The sequence below is a fragment of the Phaseolus vulgaris genome, chromosome 9 (genome assembly GCF_000499845.2).
Source record: "Phaseolus vulgaris cultivar G19833 chromosome 9, P. vulgaris v2.0, whole genome shotgun sequence".
NCBI lineage: Eukaryota > Viridiplantae > Streptophyta > Magnoliopsida > Fabales > Fabaceae > Phaseolus > Phaseolus vulgaris.
This window is the reverse complement of record NC_023751.2, coordinates 27,609,769-27,627,606: the sequence shown is the minus strand read 5'-3', so window position 1 is coordinate 27,627,606 and position 17,838 is coordinate 27,609,769. Positions and strand designations below refer to the sequence as shown.

At 32.4% G+C, this 17,838-nt stretch overlaps 3 protein-coding genes across 7 annotated transcripts; 1 reads left to right on the top strand and 2 right to left on the bottom strand.

Annotated features, from left to right (window-relative positions):
- Window positions 1-1,838: 1,838 nt before the first annotated feature.
- Window positions 1,839-5,289, top strand: LOC137822610 (transcription factor BHLH089-like). Of its 2 annotated transcripts, XM_068627518.1 has the most exons (7): window positions 1,841-2,076; window positions 2,517-2,723; window positions 2,904-2,969; window positions 3,056-3,124; window positions 3,230-3,307; window positions 4,801-4,971; window positions 5,063-5,289. In XM_068627518.1, exons 1-6 carry the CDS (start codon window positions 1,969-1,971, stop codon window positions 4,954-4,956), a joined length of 684 nt encoding a protein of 227 aa, XP_068483619.1. In that variant the 5' UTR covers window positions 1,841-1,968; the 3' UTR covers window positions 4,957-4,971; window positions 5,063-5,289. The 2 variants fall into 2 exon arrangements, with proteins under 2 accessions (XP_068483621.1, XP_068483619.1); XM_068627520.1 differs by lacking the exons at window positions 4,801-4,971; window positions 5,063-5,289 and adding an exon at window positions 3,586-4,041 and having other exon boundaries at window positions 1,839-2,076.
- A 1,309-nt stretch (window positions 5,290-6,598) lies between these two features.
- On the bottom strand, window positions 6,599-10,064 carry LOC137820961 (5-formyltetrahydrofolate cyclo-ligase, mitochondrial). 4 transcript variants are annotated; one of them, XR_011082718.1, is made up of 9 exons: window positions 9,852-10,064; window positions 9,627-9,773; window positions 9,368-9,517; window positions 8,241-8,282; window positions 8,125-8,170; window positions 7,764-7,834; window positions 7,541-7,667; window positions 6,919-7,113; window positions 6,599-6,782 (listed from the first exon to the last, which is right to left on the bottom strand). XR_011082718.1 is itself a non-coding variant. In XM_068625318.1 (8 exons), the coding sequence occupies exons 1-8, from the start codon at window positions 10,030-10,032 to the stop codon at window positions 7,092-7,094; spliced, it is 786 nt and encodes a 261-aa protein (XP_068481419.1). In that variant the 5' UTR covers window positions 10,033-10,064; the 3' UTR covers window positions 6,807-7,091. The 4 variants fall into 4 exon arrangements, 2 of the variants coding, with proteins under 2 accessions (XP_068481419.1, XP_068481420.1); XR_011082719.1 differs by having other exon boundaries at window positions 9,639-9,773; XM_068625318.1 differs by lacking the exon at window positions 6,599-6,782 and having other exon boundaries at window positions 6,807-7,113.
- A 1,243-nt stretch (window positions 10,065-11,307) lies between these two features.
- LOC137821451 (probable myosin-binding protein 5) lies at window positions 11,308-13,726 on the bottom strand. The gene is made up of 2 exons (XM_068626047.1): window positions 12,723-13,726; window positions 11,308-12,397 (listed from the first exon to the last, which is right to left on the bottom strand). The coding sequence occupies exons 1-2, from the start codon at window positions 13,462-13,464 to the stop codon at window positions 11,523-11,525; spliced, it is 1,617 nt and encodes a 538-aa protein (XP_068482148.1). The 5' UTR covers window positions 13,465-13,726; the 3' UTR covers window positions 11,308-11,522.
- Between the last annotated feature and the right edge of the window lie 4,112 nt (window positions 13,727-17,838).

Here is a 17,838-nt window from a genome sequence, read left to right as displayed (position 1 = left end):
TTACACTTATTTTCAAAGAAAAATAACATGAAAAATAAAAAAAAAACTCTTATTTTAAAAGCAATAATAAATAAATAAATTATAAATTTATAAAGTTATCTATATATTTATTGGGAAGATATGAAAGAAAAAATAATCTAGAAGATAATAGTTTAATTTAATGGTCACTTCAAAGTGATTGAAATATCAATTTTATATATTATCACATTAAAAGTTGATTTTAGAGTGCAGTGAAGGAAGCAGGAGATATTTATGTGAGTAAAGAAGGAAAAGAGGTGGAAAGGTTCACAATTTCAGAGATACCTTTTTTGGGATCCCTTAAGTCTTAGGTCAAAGAGTTTGTATGGCATTGGATAGGAGGATTATATATAGCTTTTAAATAACTGTTTTAATGATTTAGAATTTAAAAAATTAGTAAATATATAAATGATGTTTCATTTACAATTAAGATTAATGTTAATTTTAATTAGGTGATATACATATTTATTAATTTTTTTATTATACTTTCTTTAAACTCTCCAATATCAAAAAGTGAAAAAAATGGCATAACAAGTTATAACTTGTAAATATTGTAAGAGAAGTGGCTACTACATTATAATTTGTGCTGAAGAAGATAAAAAAAAAAAGTGAGTAATATTAACATTAATTCACAGGATTATGTCTCAGAAAGAGAAAAAAAAAGAAGATAAATAATCATTTCAATACTACAAATATTAACATATTTCATTTTTAATATAATAAAAAAAGATAACATTCTTAGTAAAAAAATTTTAATTTAAGTAGTTTTATTTGAATTATAGTAATGGTTGAAATAATTAAAGACGTATTTGGTATATAATAATTGTCATATGTATTTATTAAAAAAATATTAATATATAATTATATTGAAGAATAAATATGTATTTAATTGCTTCAACCATTAATAAAATTAAAATAAAACTATGTAAATTTTAGTTTTTTATTAAAATCAGTTTTTTTTATTAAACTAATTATATTAATATTTATTGTATGAATCAATTATTTGTAAAGAAATGAAAATGTCAATTATCTTCCCATTACAAGGACAAAAAAAGAAGAAGGATGTTCAAGTAAAAAAAAATCTTAACTATCATATGAAATATGAATTTGTAAATTAGATTAATGAATAATATTTTTAGTTGGCTTTTCCTATGGTTGTATTGTTAAAGATCCTTATCATTTTATATAATTTTACACATAATTTTGTACAAATATCCTTACTAACTCGAAAGGTGAAGAGGAAAATAAATTATTAACAAATCCTAACTCCTAGTAATACAAATAAAAAGGTGGAAAATTTAATAAGTAATAGTAGAAAACTGAAAATAAATGTGGATATCACCAAATTAAAGTGAGTATTAATTACAATTGAAAGGCCTCTTATTTATTTACCATTTTTTAAAATTCTAGACTCATAATATATTTAAGAGGCCTAATCTTATACACCTAACAATACTCTCTCTCTATGAATCAATTTATTAGAATGACATGTAAAGTATGTTTCATGACTATTTTAAGATTTAGAACTTTTGTGTAGTTTTTTTTATCCTAAGCAAATATTTTTTTTACCAATAACAAAATCAGTTTGTAACAAGATTGATTGAGTTAATAAATAAAACCAATTCTTATTCTTGTTAATTGTATCTCAACCTCTCTGAAATGGGAGAAATCACATTGATTAGATAAGTTTTGTATATTGAGATTTGCAAGAAGAAGTTGTGAGTATTTACTGAGTTGAGTTTGGAGTTAGAAGATGTGAGATTAGAAGAGTGATGAGGAGGAAGTAACCCAGATTGAAGGAGGAAGTAAAATGGTGATGGTAATTTTGATGTTGGAATAAGTAGGTGGAGAAGAAGTTAAGGGTGAAAAATGGTATTAAGAGTAGAATATAATGGAGTTGTTGTTCTCATGCTCATCCATTAACACACCTTATTACACTCTCACCTTCCAATGGATCCTCCTCTCATCACCGACTCCACATTCTCCCCCGCTTACACCCTCTCCGATATTTGGCTCCGAACACCCCCTTTTCCCCCCTCCGATCACCACTTCTCCAAGGTCCTCCACTTTTCATTTCTTCATTCTATACACTTCAATACTTATTTTTCCAACACTCTACTTCCTCAATTCAAGTTCAATGCTTTCACCTTTTTTGCAATACCCTTTTGGAATTTCGCCAACTCTACCTGACTTATGTTGTTTTTCGGTGAAAGAGTCGCAATTCCAAGTTGTATGAACTGTTTCAGTGAGTGGTGTTGTCAACTGTAGGGTTTAGTTTGAATATGTTTAGGTTTTTGGTGAGTTTGAATTGTTGTAGTGTTTGCCCCCGTTTGCTTCAGAGGAAAGAAAACCAAGGGAGGTTGGAAAGAAAAGTTTGAAGTTTTACTTTTAAAAATTGATTTTTCTGTCTTTTTTTCCTTTTTGTTTTCTTTTTCTCTATGTTGTTTCTTTGTGAGGAGCTGGGTTCTGACTGATGCATTGCGTGGAAATTTGAACAGAGTAATTCTGGTAGCAATAAACGGATGAAGGTGGAAGGGTCCAGCGTTGAAAATGATGGTTTCAAAGCTGAAGCAGAAACAAGTTCTGTGAGTGGTAACAAGTCAAGTGAACAAAGCACTATACCTTGTGAGGCACCTAAACAGGAATATATTCACGTGAGAGCAAGAAGGGGCCAAGCTACTGATAGCCACAGTCTAGCAGAAAGAGTAACTCGCTTCTGTCTTTCTATTTCTCGTCCCTTGCAAGTTTTGCTTGCTATTGGGCATTTTTCCTTGATCTACAAACAAATAAAAGTGTTCTAACTTTTGGACATTCTTTTTTTGTTTCTTTTGTTTTTATTTACTATCTGTTCACATGCATGCTACTTAACACCACCTGATTTGCAGGCAAGAAGAGAAAAAATCAGTGAGAGAATGAAAATTCTTCAGGATTTGGTTCCAGGGTGTAACAAGGTAATCATAATATTCTGTTGCAACATCACAAGATTATTGCTTATATTTTTCCTTCATCGTTGTGTTTTTATTTTTTTAATCTTCAGGTAAATGGTAAAGCACTAGTCCTAGATGAGATAATCAATTACATACAGTCGCTGCAGCGTCAGGTTGAGGTGGATTTCTTCATCTTTCTATCACTTTTTAGAATTTTCACTCGGTGATGTTTTCTTTTTAACTTCCAATCTAATTCTGTATTCCAAACAAATTGAGTTTTGTAGTTCCTTTCTATGAAGCTTGAAGCAGTTAATTCAAGGATGAACATGAGCCCTACAATAGATGGGTTGCCTTTAAAAGATGTAAGTCTATCAACTTTGATGTTGATCATATTGACTTCTAATATTCAATTAATTTCCACATGCATAAGATTTAAACATTATGCAAAATTGTATGTGTTGGTTGCTGTCAGCTTTTGGAATATGCCGAAGAAATTTATCCTGATGCTTTGTCAGGGAGATTGTATCGTAAATTATTCTTCTTGACTACTTTTATTTGAAAAGTAAAAAACTAATAGGATAAAGTGATTTCTAACATGTAAGTTTATGGATCCGTTTGTGACATTGTTCTCACTGATCAGTTGACAAAGCTCAATTGAAGTCAAGTTGGTATGGAACAAGCAGAGAGGGAGAAAAGAAAAGAAAGGTATTGAGGGAGGAATGCAGAACCAGTGTTGAGCTGGGAAAAGAATAGATCAGAATGGGAAAACCGATGATAATGTTGGTGCATAGTAATCCATAATTATGACATCTTCTTCAAAATAACTGAAGGCCTATCTATCAGCAGAAAGGAAGGATTGAATCAGCATATAATTACCCTGATCTTGTCTCCCATTTAACATCTATTTTAGATGGAACAACGTTCTGATGGTCATCCTTCATGAAGAGGAAAAAGGTTGAAGCTTTCACCTACATCATCTTGAAGCGTTTTTGAGAATTTTTGGCTCCCATACTGTTGATAATTGTTCTTCATTCGGGTAGAAGTGCTTTGGAACGTGAAAAAGTGCAATTGGGAGTTCATGACTCACAAGAATGATGTACGTGGCAAGATTTATCTAACTACATTAGGCTAAATCCTCTGAAATTCACTCTGGCAAATCCCAAATTTAGCTCTATTATAAACTTGATTTGAACATCTTGGAGGGAATGAGACCTTAATTTCCACCAGATTTAGAGTTCAATTCTAATTTTCATTGTGATTTTATAAATCATAATTGTAGTTATTGGTGTACCATACCAATTATGATCATGAGTAAAAACTAGTGAAAACTAATAACTATAGATGTTTGATCTCACATAGTTTTGGTAGAACGGCCTGTAGCTTGGTTTCTACTTCTTATTCTAATTATGGTTGTAATATCTTGAAGCTTTATTCGTTCTGTCTGGCACTTTATTATCGATAGAACATTAGCTAATGAATCCAAGTTAATGTTAATAACATTGAAAATGCTCGTAATCCTCAAGGAAGAAGCTTCAAACAGTTAAAGTAAAATCGTATGTTAGTTGAGGAGGTCCGAAATCTTGTACCTAGACTTCTTAAGAGGTGTAGTCACTTAAATCCATCATATAACCAAATTACACAAACACTAGTCCAAAAAAAATCTCAGGTGAAAATGATTCCCAGTGTTTATCTCAAAGATGAATATTGTCAATTAGAACTATATTTTCTTGTGTCTCGGTTTGTATCTACACCAAATTAGTTAGGCCTAAAACATTTTTTCCTAATGAATGTGATTACTGTGGGACTGTTTGTTCCAATAATATCATGATCTTGATCAGTTAATAAATTGTTTCAGGTTGGTGGTACTCCACGATTCGACATTGCTGGAATGGTATTTGGATCACAAGCAGCAAGAGGGTATGCTCAGGGATCACATCATGGATGGCTGCATATGCAGATAGGTGGTGGTTTGAGAGACCAGCATAATTCTGAGAAATCTCATTGGGAATGAAAGATCCATTTATAGGTTTGATTTTCTACTAAAGAACAAAAAATAGTGGGATGGTTGCATAGTGTGCTCTATTAACAACCTAGTTTACTGTTGCCGAATGTTGCAGGTTTGTATTTCCATTGTTATAGAATGATATAACATATATAGAAAATGCATCTGAATAGCATATGATTCACTATATGAGGCAATCAGCAACTAGAAAACAATCTCGGTGTGGTTATGGCTTTTAGTCCCTGCTGTGATAGGATTCCTACCTCCTGGTTTGATTTGTATAACGATATATATTGCAGGTATGCATTTGTGTATTTTGAATAATGATTTTTTTTTTTTGCATATTAATGGAAAAAATGTATTGAGTTAAAATTTGCTCACAGTAAAAAGGGATTGAGTTTCAAGCTCACACATGTACCACAGAATTATCCAATCTCAACAATTAAATTGAGTAAAAAATATTGAGTAAGAGGGATATAATCTCAAAACTGCTTTTGATCTTATCAAGAATTAGGTGACACTCTAAGATATTTGTCTTTTTCAATCTTAAATTCTACATTGTTGTCTATCTATAGTAATATCAACACAATATAAAATAATTTAAATGTTTTTGTCTTCTTCAATATATAATTGGGTATTTAATAAGTCTTAAAATAAAGATTGAGTTTCTGGTTGATAAATCTACCCACAATTATTTTATTTCTAACAAATTAAATTTAGTGAGATGGATACAATTTCAACATATAATTATTATGCATGGATTATAATAATATATACATGAAATATGTTTATTTTTTGTTATAATTTTTTAACAAGTGTTATTATTTAGTTTATGTAAGTCAATTATAATCAAATGTATTGTAAATATATTTTAATGACATAATATTTATTACAATCTTAATGATAGGATTATGCATATTGTTTTACAAATTCATGTATTTTCTTTTCAAAAATAATTTTACACATTTTCCTAGGATAAATTTCAACTTATTCTTATTAGCTTGCTGTGGTTTAGATTGTGAAAAAAAAATGAAAATTCAAACCAATAAAACTGATTGGGTCAAATTTTGATCCAAACGGGTAATTTTATTTCACGACTCTAGTAACGTTGCTTGCCAGTTATAACTTGCATCAAGGTATGAAGTTTGTTCGTGTTTAAATTTTGGAAAAGTATGTTTTTGATCCTATACTTATTTTTAAACTTATCTTTAATCCTTTTACTTTAATACTATTAAAAATATATGATTTTAGGTTTTTTAATCCAAATTTAACATATGTTGACAATTTTTTAGTATGAAAAAGTGAATAAAAAATAAATTCACATAATATATGGTATTAGTTATTTTTTATATCTAAATTTAATATTTAATGAATTTTCTTTATCTTAACAAAATTAATAGAAAGACGAAACTCATTTTTTTGAAATTTAAAGACTAATATCATTTTTGAAATACAGGAATCAAAACTAAATTTGACCAAAAAATAGAGACAAAATTTGGTCCTTAAATTCATGTGATTGTTCTTGTCCAAAATGGTGTTGAAACATCAATTTGCGTGATTTTAATGGTTTTCCCATGTTTGATTTTATGTGGAAGAATTTGGATCTATAATAGAACGAGTTAAACAACTATAAGTAACTTCTACACTGGACTAAATTTTATACCGAATTAATTAATCAGAACAACTAATCATAAATCACATCCCTACAAAACCAATTTTAACCAAAATCAATTTCACCAACACTCATCCAAACACATCACACCTATGAAATGGTTCAAATTTTTCACACACGTTGCCTGAAATGGCACTTGACTCCTTGTTCTCGTATAGGAAACCTGAAATTTAAGAAATTTTGCTACCCCAAATAAACACTAGAAGTCTAAAATTAACCGTGAAAGTTAAAGCATAGCAATTCTTGCGTAAACACAAGTGCTTTAGGAAAGTTAACTTCAAACATAACAGAAAGCATACTGAATTTCAGATGAATGAAACTTCCAATCGGTCAAGGATGAATGCAATCATTTCCAGTGTCATTCGAAGAATTGTTTATCCTTTATTATACAAGATCCAAATCCTTTGGCGCGTTCCACCATTTTAGGGACCACAAAAATTTATTGAAGATATACTGTTGAAAGTTGTCAGGATCAGCTTTGAAGTCCAGTGTCACTGTTTAAAGGGTTCACCGAATTCAACAAAGCAAAAAATGAAGGGAGCTGTTAACCAATGCTCTTAGGGCATTGTTGAAGAAACATTTAATACTCTCCATTAACAATATCACATAATTAACAAATCCTCATGATAGCTTAAAGAAGAAAACCTTGAAGACGTTCTAGATCTACAAGATACTAAATGCTTCTACTCTTTTTTTAAAAATTAGAGGGTGAGAGTTGGTATATCAGTGTCTTTCTAACTTGGAGATCACAAGTTGAAATCTTGACAATGCTTGGTAAGGCTTTATACATCTACCTTCCCTCGATGCCATGTGAGCACTGGATTGCTCTTTTTACCTTTATATTATGATTCCTTAACTAAGATCCTAAGGACACTAATTAACAAATTCCCAAAGTAATTGAGTTTGTTTAGTCAGTGATACCTGTTTAAGGCAGCTGTACTGATGGGGATCACACCTTCAGGAGAAACAAGAGCATCAACCGGAAGATCTGATGAAGTAATTGGTATTACTCCTTCATCCAGAATTTGTTCAGAATATGACAGTGCAACTGCAAATCAAAGTCAAATTGCTAGAGATCATGTGACACATTTTTGTGGGTTTGGTTCAACCAAAATTATGTATTCTGCAAGGAAGAACTGCATACCAAGCAACGGTTGCTTCCAATTCCGCGTCTTTGCCAAATCTTGGTAATTCTTCAGGAAGGTATCATAGTAACTGTAGAAGGTGGATATTAACTGTAACAAACTTGGACTACGATTTTATATAATTTGTTACAGAAATAATATAATTCAGGATATGACATGTGAAAACGTCAAAAGTGAAGCATAAGAGTTTGTAAAGTAGTAGTCACCATTCTAACAAACACAGTTTTGGCAATGGCTAATATAAGACACGGTAGAATTACTAATTCAGCTCACAGATTTCAGGACAACTGAGAATTTATGTAATGAGGCAGATTTCAACTCTTTCGCTTAGACAGAAGAAATAAATATAAAAATCCATACCCTCCACCACGACCTAAACGTCTTCCAGTTCTGTCAAATGCAAGTCCTGGAAGAAAAATAATACAAAATGATAAGCTACATTCAAACTAAGATAATAACAATTATGACAAACGTACCAGGTAAAAGGAACAAATCAACTGGATCATTTGCCTGCATAACTGTACCAAAGAGATCTTTCAAATGGTTGTTGATAATGCCAATCAGGATTATAAGAAAATACATTAAATGGAAGTCAACCCTACAAGAATCAGAAAAATAAAATTAAACGGACTAAATAAGCCAAGATAAGGAAAAGAAGAATGCACATAAGTGGAAGCTGCTTTGTAAAAGTTGAGCTAGTGTGAAGCTTTACTTTGTTGTTTTTTCATTAAAAAAATCAAAAGGCTCACATCTTTTAGCTGAAGAAACCCCCAATTAGAATATGCAAACTACATATAAATTTATGTCAACAACAGGCTGTTCACATTGACCCAAAGAAAAACCAGATATGTAAGCAGGACAATTTTACATCAAAAGGAGGACAACTAGATAAGTTTCCAAAAATTAGTCTCACGCGCTGTTACAGAGTATGGCCTAATAACAGTGGCCTTTTTACAAAACATTGAAACTTCAATCCAAAAGTTAAGCAGATTGTTTTTGCAAGTATGCTATACCAATGAAAGCTAAACTGCAAGATTTTAAAAAACTGAATGCAACCCCAGTTAAGGTTGCAACATCGATAATTTTGGGATCTCTGCAAGAAATTAGCTGAATTTTTTTGTGTCCATAGACATGGACTACCAGCGTCAAAAAGTTTCATCCCAGACTAATCTACCTCGGCCGAAAGGTGATTAAAGCTCGGCCAAAATTAGCCGCATTTGATTGCAATTTCCCACTATTTAAAATCGCAGCTAAGCCATAACCACAAATGCAATTAAAAAAAATGCTGAAGCAGCAAGAAGATCAAAAACACACTCAGACAACCAAAATGGTTGGATGAAGATCAGCCAACCCATTTTATATCAATAGATCTCACTTAAAATATCATACTAAATATACACTGTCTGATCTTCATTCAATTGTTCCAATTGATGAATGGGGAATGCAGGGATCCATTTCTAAGCATGAATTCAGAAGTCAATGAAAAAGAACAAAACCAGCAAGCTACTTACCATAAAAATCAACAAACTCGCATACATGATTGTATAAAAACTTTGCTTTGTTTACTCAAAACCCAAGAGACAAAGAGGGGCAAGAGAAGTACCATCTTCACGGGCATTTCCATCAGCATCAACCGAAGCAGGTTCTAAGATGTCCATTGAGTTCGCAACCAGATCATCAATTCGCGAAATGTGGAGCATTCGCATGTGACTATTTTTATCCTCCACGCGCGGCACATACAGCTTTTTTCCACCTGTTCACGCTCAACAATAGTCAGAGGAAGCGCTTCAAAAACGCTCAACAACATGTTCTCAAGAAAAATCACATAACACGAATAACAGCGTTTTTTCAACAATTAGTACCACTATCATTACTTGTACGCTGCAAAATTTGTGACAAGATTTTGAATGTGTCGACTTCGCGTAGAGCAGCGCAGCTTATGTAGGCGCAAAGCCTGCGACTGGATTTGAACCAGGGAGCTTCCAGAACAATGTCCTGAACGGCGTTATCTGGAAAATAGTGAAAAGTTGAATATACAGAGAGAAGTTTTAATCCGTGAAACAAACAGTGTCTTAGATTTATCATACCTTGGTGAGATCTGAGGGAGGGTTGGATTGACCTGAGGGTTTTTCTGACCTGCGTTCGGAGTAAGCGCTTTTGTTTGAAAAGCGCGTCGAGATCATCGTGGTTGGGAGTGGTGGTACTCATCCTCAATTGCCCACACGCTGCTCTAGTGCAACACTGCGCAATCATCATCTTCGTTCGCATCTTTTTTTCTCACTTTTATTCTTCATTAAAATTAATTGTATTTATTTATATTATTTCATTTGTTTTTTATGCGTCCTTATGCAAATGGTTGAAGCTGATCATTTTTGTTTTATTTTATTTTTCAAAACCATCTAAATAGATTTTATAATTTCATGTTCTTCCTCTGGTCTGGTTAAAATGTTCTGTTTTATAATAATGATTTTAGGCTTTGTAATTTTTTTTATCGAGACTGTTTTAGCTAAATATAGAATTTTATTCTGATAATTTGTCTAATAAAAGATTTAATCAAATATCAATCCATATTATTAGATACAACTTTGCATTTAATTTGAGAACAATGCAAAAAAAAGGGTATGGGGGTAGGTATTCATTGTGAAAAAGGGTTAATAACTTTTCTGGGTTGGATCCTCTTGGAGAGTTTTGGCTCTTTAATAAGAAAAGTTTAACCACATCTATGGGAAATGAAACAGTGTAGTATGAGGATGGTAGGAGAAGTTAGTCAAGGTTTTTTCCTAATTCCTGCAAGAGTTGAACTATTTGGAAAATTGAATTTGATTAGTATAACTGAGATTTTAAGAATGTTTTACTGTATAAAATTTACATTTCTTCCATGAGAGAAAGTAGAATGATGGTCTTATAAACAAGCAAACCTAGAGAAGTTTGTCCAAATGATCCTAGTAAAAGCTAGACAAGCCTAGAAATGGGGATATTAAAAACCTATTACAAGACATGCTCTGAGTTTTTCAGTCTTTGACCTCTGAGCATTTTAAATATTTTACAGAGATTCTTGAGGAAGAAGAAAGTAATTCATGCTTTCAACACTTGAGCTGCCATTTGGCAAAGGACCTTTAGTATCAGAATAACTCGCAATCTTCACCACAAGAAAGACTTTTTTTGTCTTTCTATAGGCTGAGCCTCATTAACTTCAATTATCTTCATTCTAAGCATGAACATTTGGCTCCAGTAAACTTAAAGAGCCAATTACTATAAAAGAAAAATAGGCATCAGTTACTCTCTACCTCAAACGAGATCATAACAAGGTGACTGAGTTTCTCTAGATTCTGTGATATCTCTTTCAAAATTTTGGTACCTTCACCATCTTTCTCATCTTGATTGGAAACAAGCTCTAAGAACCCAATGTTGGCTTCTAGAGCCTTCTGCAGTAGTCCACTAGAAGAGAAAAATAAAAGAATAAATGAAATAAGTTTCTTCACAAGTTAAAAAGAGATTATGTATAACTTGTGTATAAGTTAATTTTAGCTTGGGGAGAAACTCATTTAATTTAAACTTTTATTTTTTTTCTCCTAAAAGTGTTTACAGATAAGTTTCTCCAAACAAATTCAAAATCTTTGAAGAACTAACATAATGGAAGTTTAAATCCTTGAGGGAGTACTTAGGAGCCAAATTTTTGAAGGAGTAATGTGGTAATGTAACTTTGGAGAACTAAATTGAATGTTGTCTCTAATAGTTAGAATTATAAGACTACCTATTCATGAAGGCATGCCTGCTATGTTACCTGTCTCATTGTCTAAATTATTAATACTGTCAGAGCTAGACAATGAGGAATGAATTCCACCTTCTTCGCAGGGTGTTCTATTTTCTACTTTCTTTATCCGGCCAAGAAGATATGTTCTCTCTGCTTTAAAATCTTCCACTGATCCAATGCGTCTCACCCTTCCATTTTCTGCTTGAGATGACACAACTGGATTAGAATTGAGGCCCTTTTCTTCTCCATTACCATGACCTTCATTGAACTTGAATGAAGAGCTATTACCAAGGGACGAGATAGTCTCCCCACTTGAAGCATTTCCTTCTGCTAAGCATCCATGTTTTTTCCTATAACTCTCCAATTCAGCTTGTAAAGCTTTCATTTCTTGGTCTTTTTTGAGAAGCAGATCATTAGTGGCTTGCAGGGCTTCTTCATCATACTCAGCCTGTTCTTCCATCATTCTCTGATACTGCAAAGCCTCCATTTGCACAGCTGCCTTGTCAGCCTGTAGCCGGGTGATCATGGCCATTGCATTGTTGGCAGCAACAGCTGAAGCACTTCTTTCTTCATCTAGCTCCATGTACAAAGCCATGAGTGATTTGCGATCCAAACGAACTTGTCTCTTCAAATTGCTTAAGACGGCATCATCAAAATCAGTTTGGGTTACCTCATTAGACTCAGAGGCAAATTCTGTCTTTTCTAGTGGTGATTTCCTGTTAACTCTGTAAGTCCATCTGGGACTGTTGTTTGCAGAATCGGTGAGTGGGATACCAAAGAACTTATTGCCCTTTGTAAAAGTTGGGGTGAATTTGCTGGCCTCATCATTCAAATCATCAAATAGAGGAGGCACGGTGGTAGATTTGTGTTCTTCCCTTGCTGTATAGAACAAAAACATTATTTTATACCACAATTAAAAGATGCCATATTTTCAGTCATGAGTAATCAAAAGTAGGATTTAATGAAATAATACAACAAAGTTTTTGTTGCTTGTCTTAATATTATTCAGACAATGTGTTCGTGCAGTCCTTTGTTTATTCCAAATAAAGCATATGTAGCACAATAAAAACTAAACTACAGCCAAAAAGATATAATTTGTTGTTATAATCTGCATAAGCATGGTATCAGGAAATCCTGGTTTCACATATCAAATTTAATGCAAACTCCAATCAAACAAAGAAAATCTAGTTTTGCATATACTCACCTTTAACAATTGGACTATTTGTATGGTAGCCATACTCATCCTCTTGAAGCTCGGAATCGTGATCTGAGGTAAACTTGAGTTCTTTGTACCTCATGTGAGGCAACTCTAGAGAATGATGATCCTCACTTTTTGATGATGAAAATGGAAAAGCTCGCGGTGAAGGAGCCGGGGCTCTTGCAAATGATGACGAGTGCTTCACTTTTGCATAGGAAGTCTTCATTTTCAAAGGCTCTCCACAGCAAGAACACCTTTGATTGTTGTTTCTCTCAATTTGCATGAACCCCTCATCCTTCAAACTCAACTGAATCGGTTGGCCATCCTGAACAAAGCACTCCAAATCCTTGTGCAAAATCCCCACAAGGGACTTGTAGGTGTCACAATCCGATTCCTTCTCGGTTGCAAATGAAAGAAGGCACCCCTCACACATCTTCCTTATGTCAGAGAGCTTCTTGTGGTTGTGACAAAACGCCAAAGACGACATGTCCTTCTTGTGAGCCTCACAAACAGACTCATTGTAATAGAAATCAGGATTTCTGTGAACCATAACATGATCAAACCTGGTGCAGAGCCAGCAAGGGATGTGCAATTCAAAGAACCTTGCATACTCATTGGCCGCAAATGCAAGAAACCCATCAAGGAAGAGTATGAATATCAGTACCCATTCAAGCAACACATAGATCACAAAATGTGTGAACTTCCCCATTTCTTGCTCAACAAAATTAGAAAATGATCGAGTAGCCATGTTGGTAGTTTTCTTTCGTTTTTGTTTACTTTTTTTTATTTTGTTTTCTCTTGTCCTTATTAGCAAGCCAACAGCATGCAGATCAAAGCAAGAAAACAACAAAGTTTCTGTAATCTGTAATGCTGCTGAAGATCAAACAGAAAAAAATAAAAAAGTAGGTGTGGATTGAGAAAGAAAAAAGATAGGAACTTAGAATGTGGGAAGAAGGAGGAAGATCATGACCTTGGTTGGGGATGAAACCAAGATCTTTCTCTGAGCGTGTGTCTCTCTCAGTGGCACGTTTGCAAAGGAAAGAAAAGAGAATGTGAAAGGTGGAACTGAATTAGCCGTAAATAGAAGAAACATTTGCTTTTAAAACCAATGGAGGCTGTTAGGCAGACAATTACCTGAAATAACGGTCTATCATGCCTCTCCCAATTTTGTTCCCAATTACAAAAACAGATATCTCATCCTTTTCCAATGCCAAACCCTTCTTACAAGATTTTTCATTCACAGTACTCACGTTGCTATTTCACTATTATTAACACCTTCTCCTTCACAGCTGCAAGTCATTACAAGTAAAATTCAATAGCACACTTCATTCAGAAAGATTTTTCACATCAACTTATTAGAAATTAGAATCACATTAAATGCTACAAGGTCAATCTTATCAGGAAGAATAATCTCTAATTAAGGTACTGTATAAAAACAGTACACTAATTGAATTTATTAACATGTGCTCTTTGCATGTAGGTTTTTATATTATTATACTCAAAATGGTCAAGACATAATTTATCAATGAAATATTTATAAATTTCAAGTTATATTCTATTTTGAATAAATCTTTAACTCTTCTAGCTTAAATTTTCAAAAGGTTACATTTTCATAATTTTGAGAAAAAAAATATTGCAGTGTTTATACTAACAATGTAAAAAACATTACAAATAAAATGTCAAATTTTAAAATAATTATCTTAAAATCACACCAACAGTATTTTTTAATAATTGATTCTATGATTATTTTATGTTTACAGCATAGAAATTAAACTCATTTTTTTATTATTAATAAAATCAATTTTCTCTAAAAAAAATAGTTGGAGGAATGTCTTTCTGAATAAATATTAATTCTTGAAATTTTAATATATTTTCTACCTTAATTTTTGCCCTGATTAACGTCAATTAACAGTGTGACATTTGTTTATGTAACACGTTAAGTAATAGTTGATCTTTCATATTGGTCATTGTGAAGTGAAATCTCAATATGATAGATCATTATTAATATTTATTGATTAAGATATTGGTTTGAGAGATGGTCGAGTCTCTTGAGATTTATTAAAGAAGAAAATCATATAAGTGACTTTTCAACTCATTAATAATAAGCATTGCATGTTTATTGTGATAGTGACATCCTTACTGTATAAATAGAAACTTTCTATCATCGGTTGTTATAGAAAGATGTAATATTAGTGAATTGAACTATATGCAATGGACTCTGCAACCTCTCACCATTGCTCTGAAATGTATATGTCTGGTGGAGGCTCAAAGTCCATCTCTTTTCTCTTTGCAAAATAGCAAGATAATTTTTCTTAATTATACAAAATGTAGCATTGCATGCCATCAACAATGGATTTATGAATCGTACCTGATGATGAGTGAGTGTGAAGAATGTCAAGGTTCTTCCCTCGTTTATCAATGTTGCTTATTGGGTTTTTATTGTTTAGTTACTCTTTAGAACTCAATGTAGGACGATTCGGGTTAGTGGGCTCAAGTCGAGTAACCAAACACCAATTTCACACCTTAAGAAATACATAAAAAAAGTCAATGAAAATAGAAAAATAAATAACAAGAGATAAAAAAACATATAATGAAAAGTAAAATATTTATTTATTTTTAAAAATAGGTATTCAATTTAGTTTAAGTTGGACAAATGCATTGTGAAGTTGTTTTTCTAAAAAGATGTGTTTGACAAAGCTTGATAGACACAACTACAATACGATAGACAAACTATTAAAAATGCTTTTTAAAAGTTATTTTTGGAAAGTTCTCCTTCTTCGATTAGATGCAAATAAATAACATGCAATATAAAGACATAAGGGATTGGAGAGAATTAAACAAAATATTTTTATTATATTGATTCCACTAATGTAGATTAATGTTGCAAGTTACAATACAAGTATTATTTAAACACAACCGCTTCACGCTAAATAACAAGTGTTAAGTATTATTTGGACATAACCACTTTTTGCTAGTAAAATGTATTCTTTGGAAATAGTCACTCCTAGTTAAGCAAGTATTCTTTGGACCCAGCCACGAGTGGCTAAAAAATAAATATTATTTGGACTCATCCACTCATGGCTAAAACAATTTGATAAAAAAAATGACGTTATCTAAATGATCACACGTTTTAGTCACTAAAAGAGAATTAACTTCCAAAGATGAATACAAGATGATGACTTTTAGGTTGCTACGAACACAAATAGTGTTCTTGCTCACAAACAGAAGGCTAAGGATTTCTTAAGATTACAAGAGTTTGTTCCCATTCTTGTTGTAAGATTTTCGTTAACTTTCTTCTTCATAGAGATCTTCTTTACATAAAGAAGAAAATATTTGTTGCAAATTCCTTTGAAGCTATTGTGAGGTTATGCACCCTTGATCTTCTTCGTCTTGTGTATAACCATGCTCAAGCACATAGACATATTCTTAATGTGTCATTAAATGTGTGTGGCTTCTTTGTGCAGCTCTTTTCATACGCGATATGACTTGCGAGACCTAGGATAGGTAACTTATTTCCTCTTTCACATAAAGCATAGGATTTGATAACTAGATGACTTAGTAGAACTATCATTCTACCTTTATATAAAAGTTGTTTGTGTGGAACAACTTTAAGCACATTCTTCAAGAGATTTTGATGTGGACACTGGTGAGATCCTCTTGAAAGAAACAAAGAGATTAACATCCTTTACAAACATAATATATATATTTGACATGTACCATGAAAGTCTTAAGGTTTATCGTTTATGAGTGAAGTATACTTATCATCTATCCAAACAAGTATATTTCAACAATAATAAGGATACAAAAAAAGAATGGAAGAGATAACTTATGGATTGATGGATGAAACTGCACCACTTGAAGACGCTTCTATAACTGATGAAATTAGTTGTCACTTGATCCTATGAACAATGATAAGACTAAGAAAAGGAGAACTCTTTTTATCAAAGACAATCTAGAAAATGCTCTAAAATTTCAACTATTGTATTAAAGAATGGACTTTAAGCCTAACTCAACCCCATAAAACTGGCTCATAGGGTTGAGGTTTGCACCCACTTATATACAATGAAAGGCTCTAATCTCTAGTCGATGTGGGATCTCCAACACCCCCCTCACGCCGAGACTGCCAACTCGTGCGTGGGACTATATATTTTGGGTGGTCCGATAGCGGCCCGATAGCGGGTGGCACGATAGGCCCAACACAAACGCTCGCTAGGATAGGCTCGAAATGGCTCTGATACCATATTACAGTAAATGAAGATGATGAATATTCCTTGCCTGATGTGATGTTTTAATGTAGTGTACGTAATTGTACGTAATCGTAATGAAAAAAAAGGTTTTGATAAACCCTACTGGTAGAGAAAACTAAATATAAAATAAACTTTTATTCACTTGTATATTAAAGAGTAAAATACATGGTGTATATATAAGAGAAAGATTAAGACCTAACTAAAATAGAAAAGGAAAGTTGGGCCAAAGAAACAAAGCCCAATAATTTACAATAGAAAATTAAATATTGTAACATATTGTTCAATATAATCAAAATAATTTTACAAAGAAGAATGAGTGGTTACTTTTAGTCAAGAGTGTTACCTAAGTTAAACTTAAATAAAATTCAAATGTTTAAAAAATGAAATGCAAATTTAACTTAGTGTCTTGAGTAGTTGACAAAATTTACAAGTCATTATAGGAAAAATTTGAATTTCAAAATTCAAATAAAATAATTAAAAGAAATACTTCCGTTGGTCCAAAATTGAGAGCATGCTTCTCATGTTTGATCATGTTTTCCTTGCTCCCTTCGCAAGTGTGTTAACTACCTTTTGACAACAAATTAGAAGCTCCCATATGGATTTGATGGGGTTCAAGTTCATCATTGCTTATTTATTTCCTATTATTCTCACCCTAATTTATTTGGGCCTAAAAGATAACAAAAATTGCTAATTGCACCTATTTTTACAAAGAAAGAAAATGAAATGAAATTTCAATTTTTTAAAATTTACAATCAAAATGACATTCTATTTTTTAAACATTTAATTATTTGTAACTATTCTAAATTCCCCCTTATTCATGCACTTATCATATTCTCTTGTAGACCTTGGCAATATGTTAGAGAAAATTTCATGAC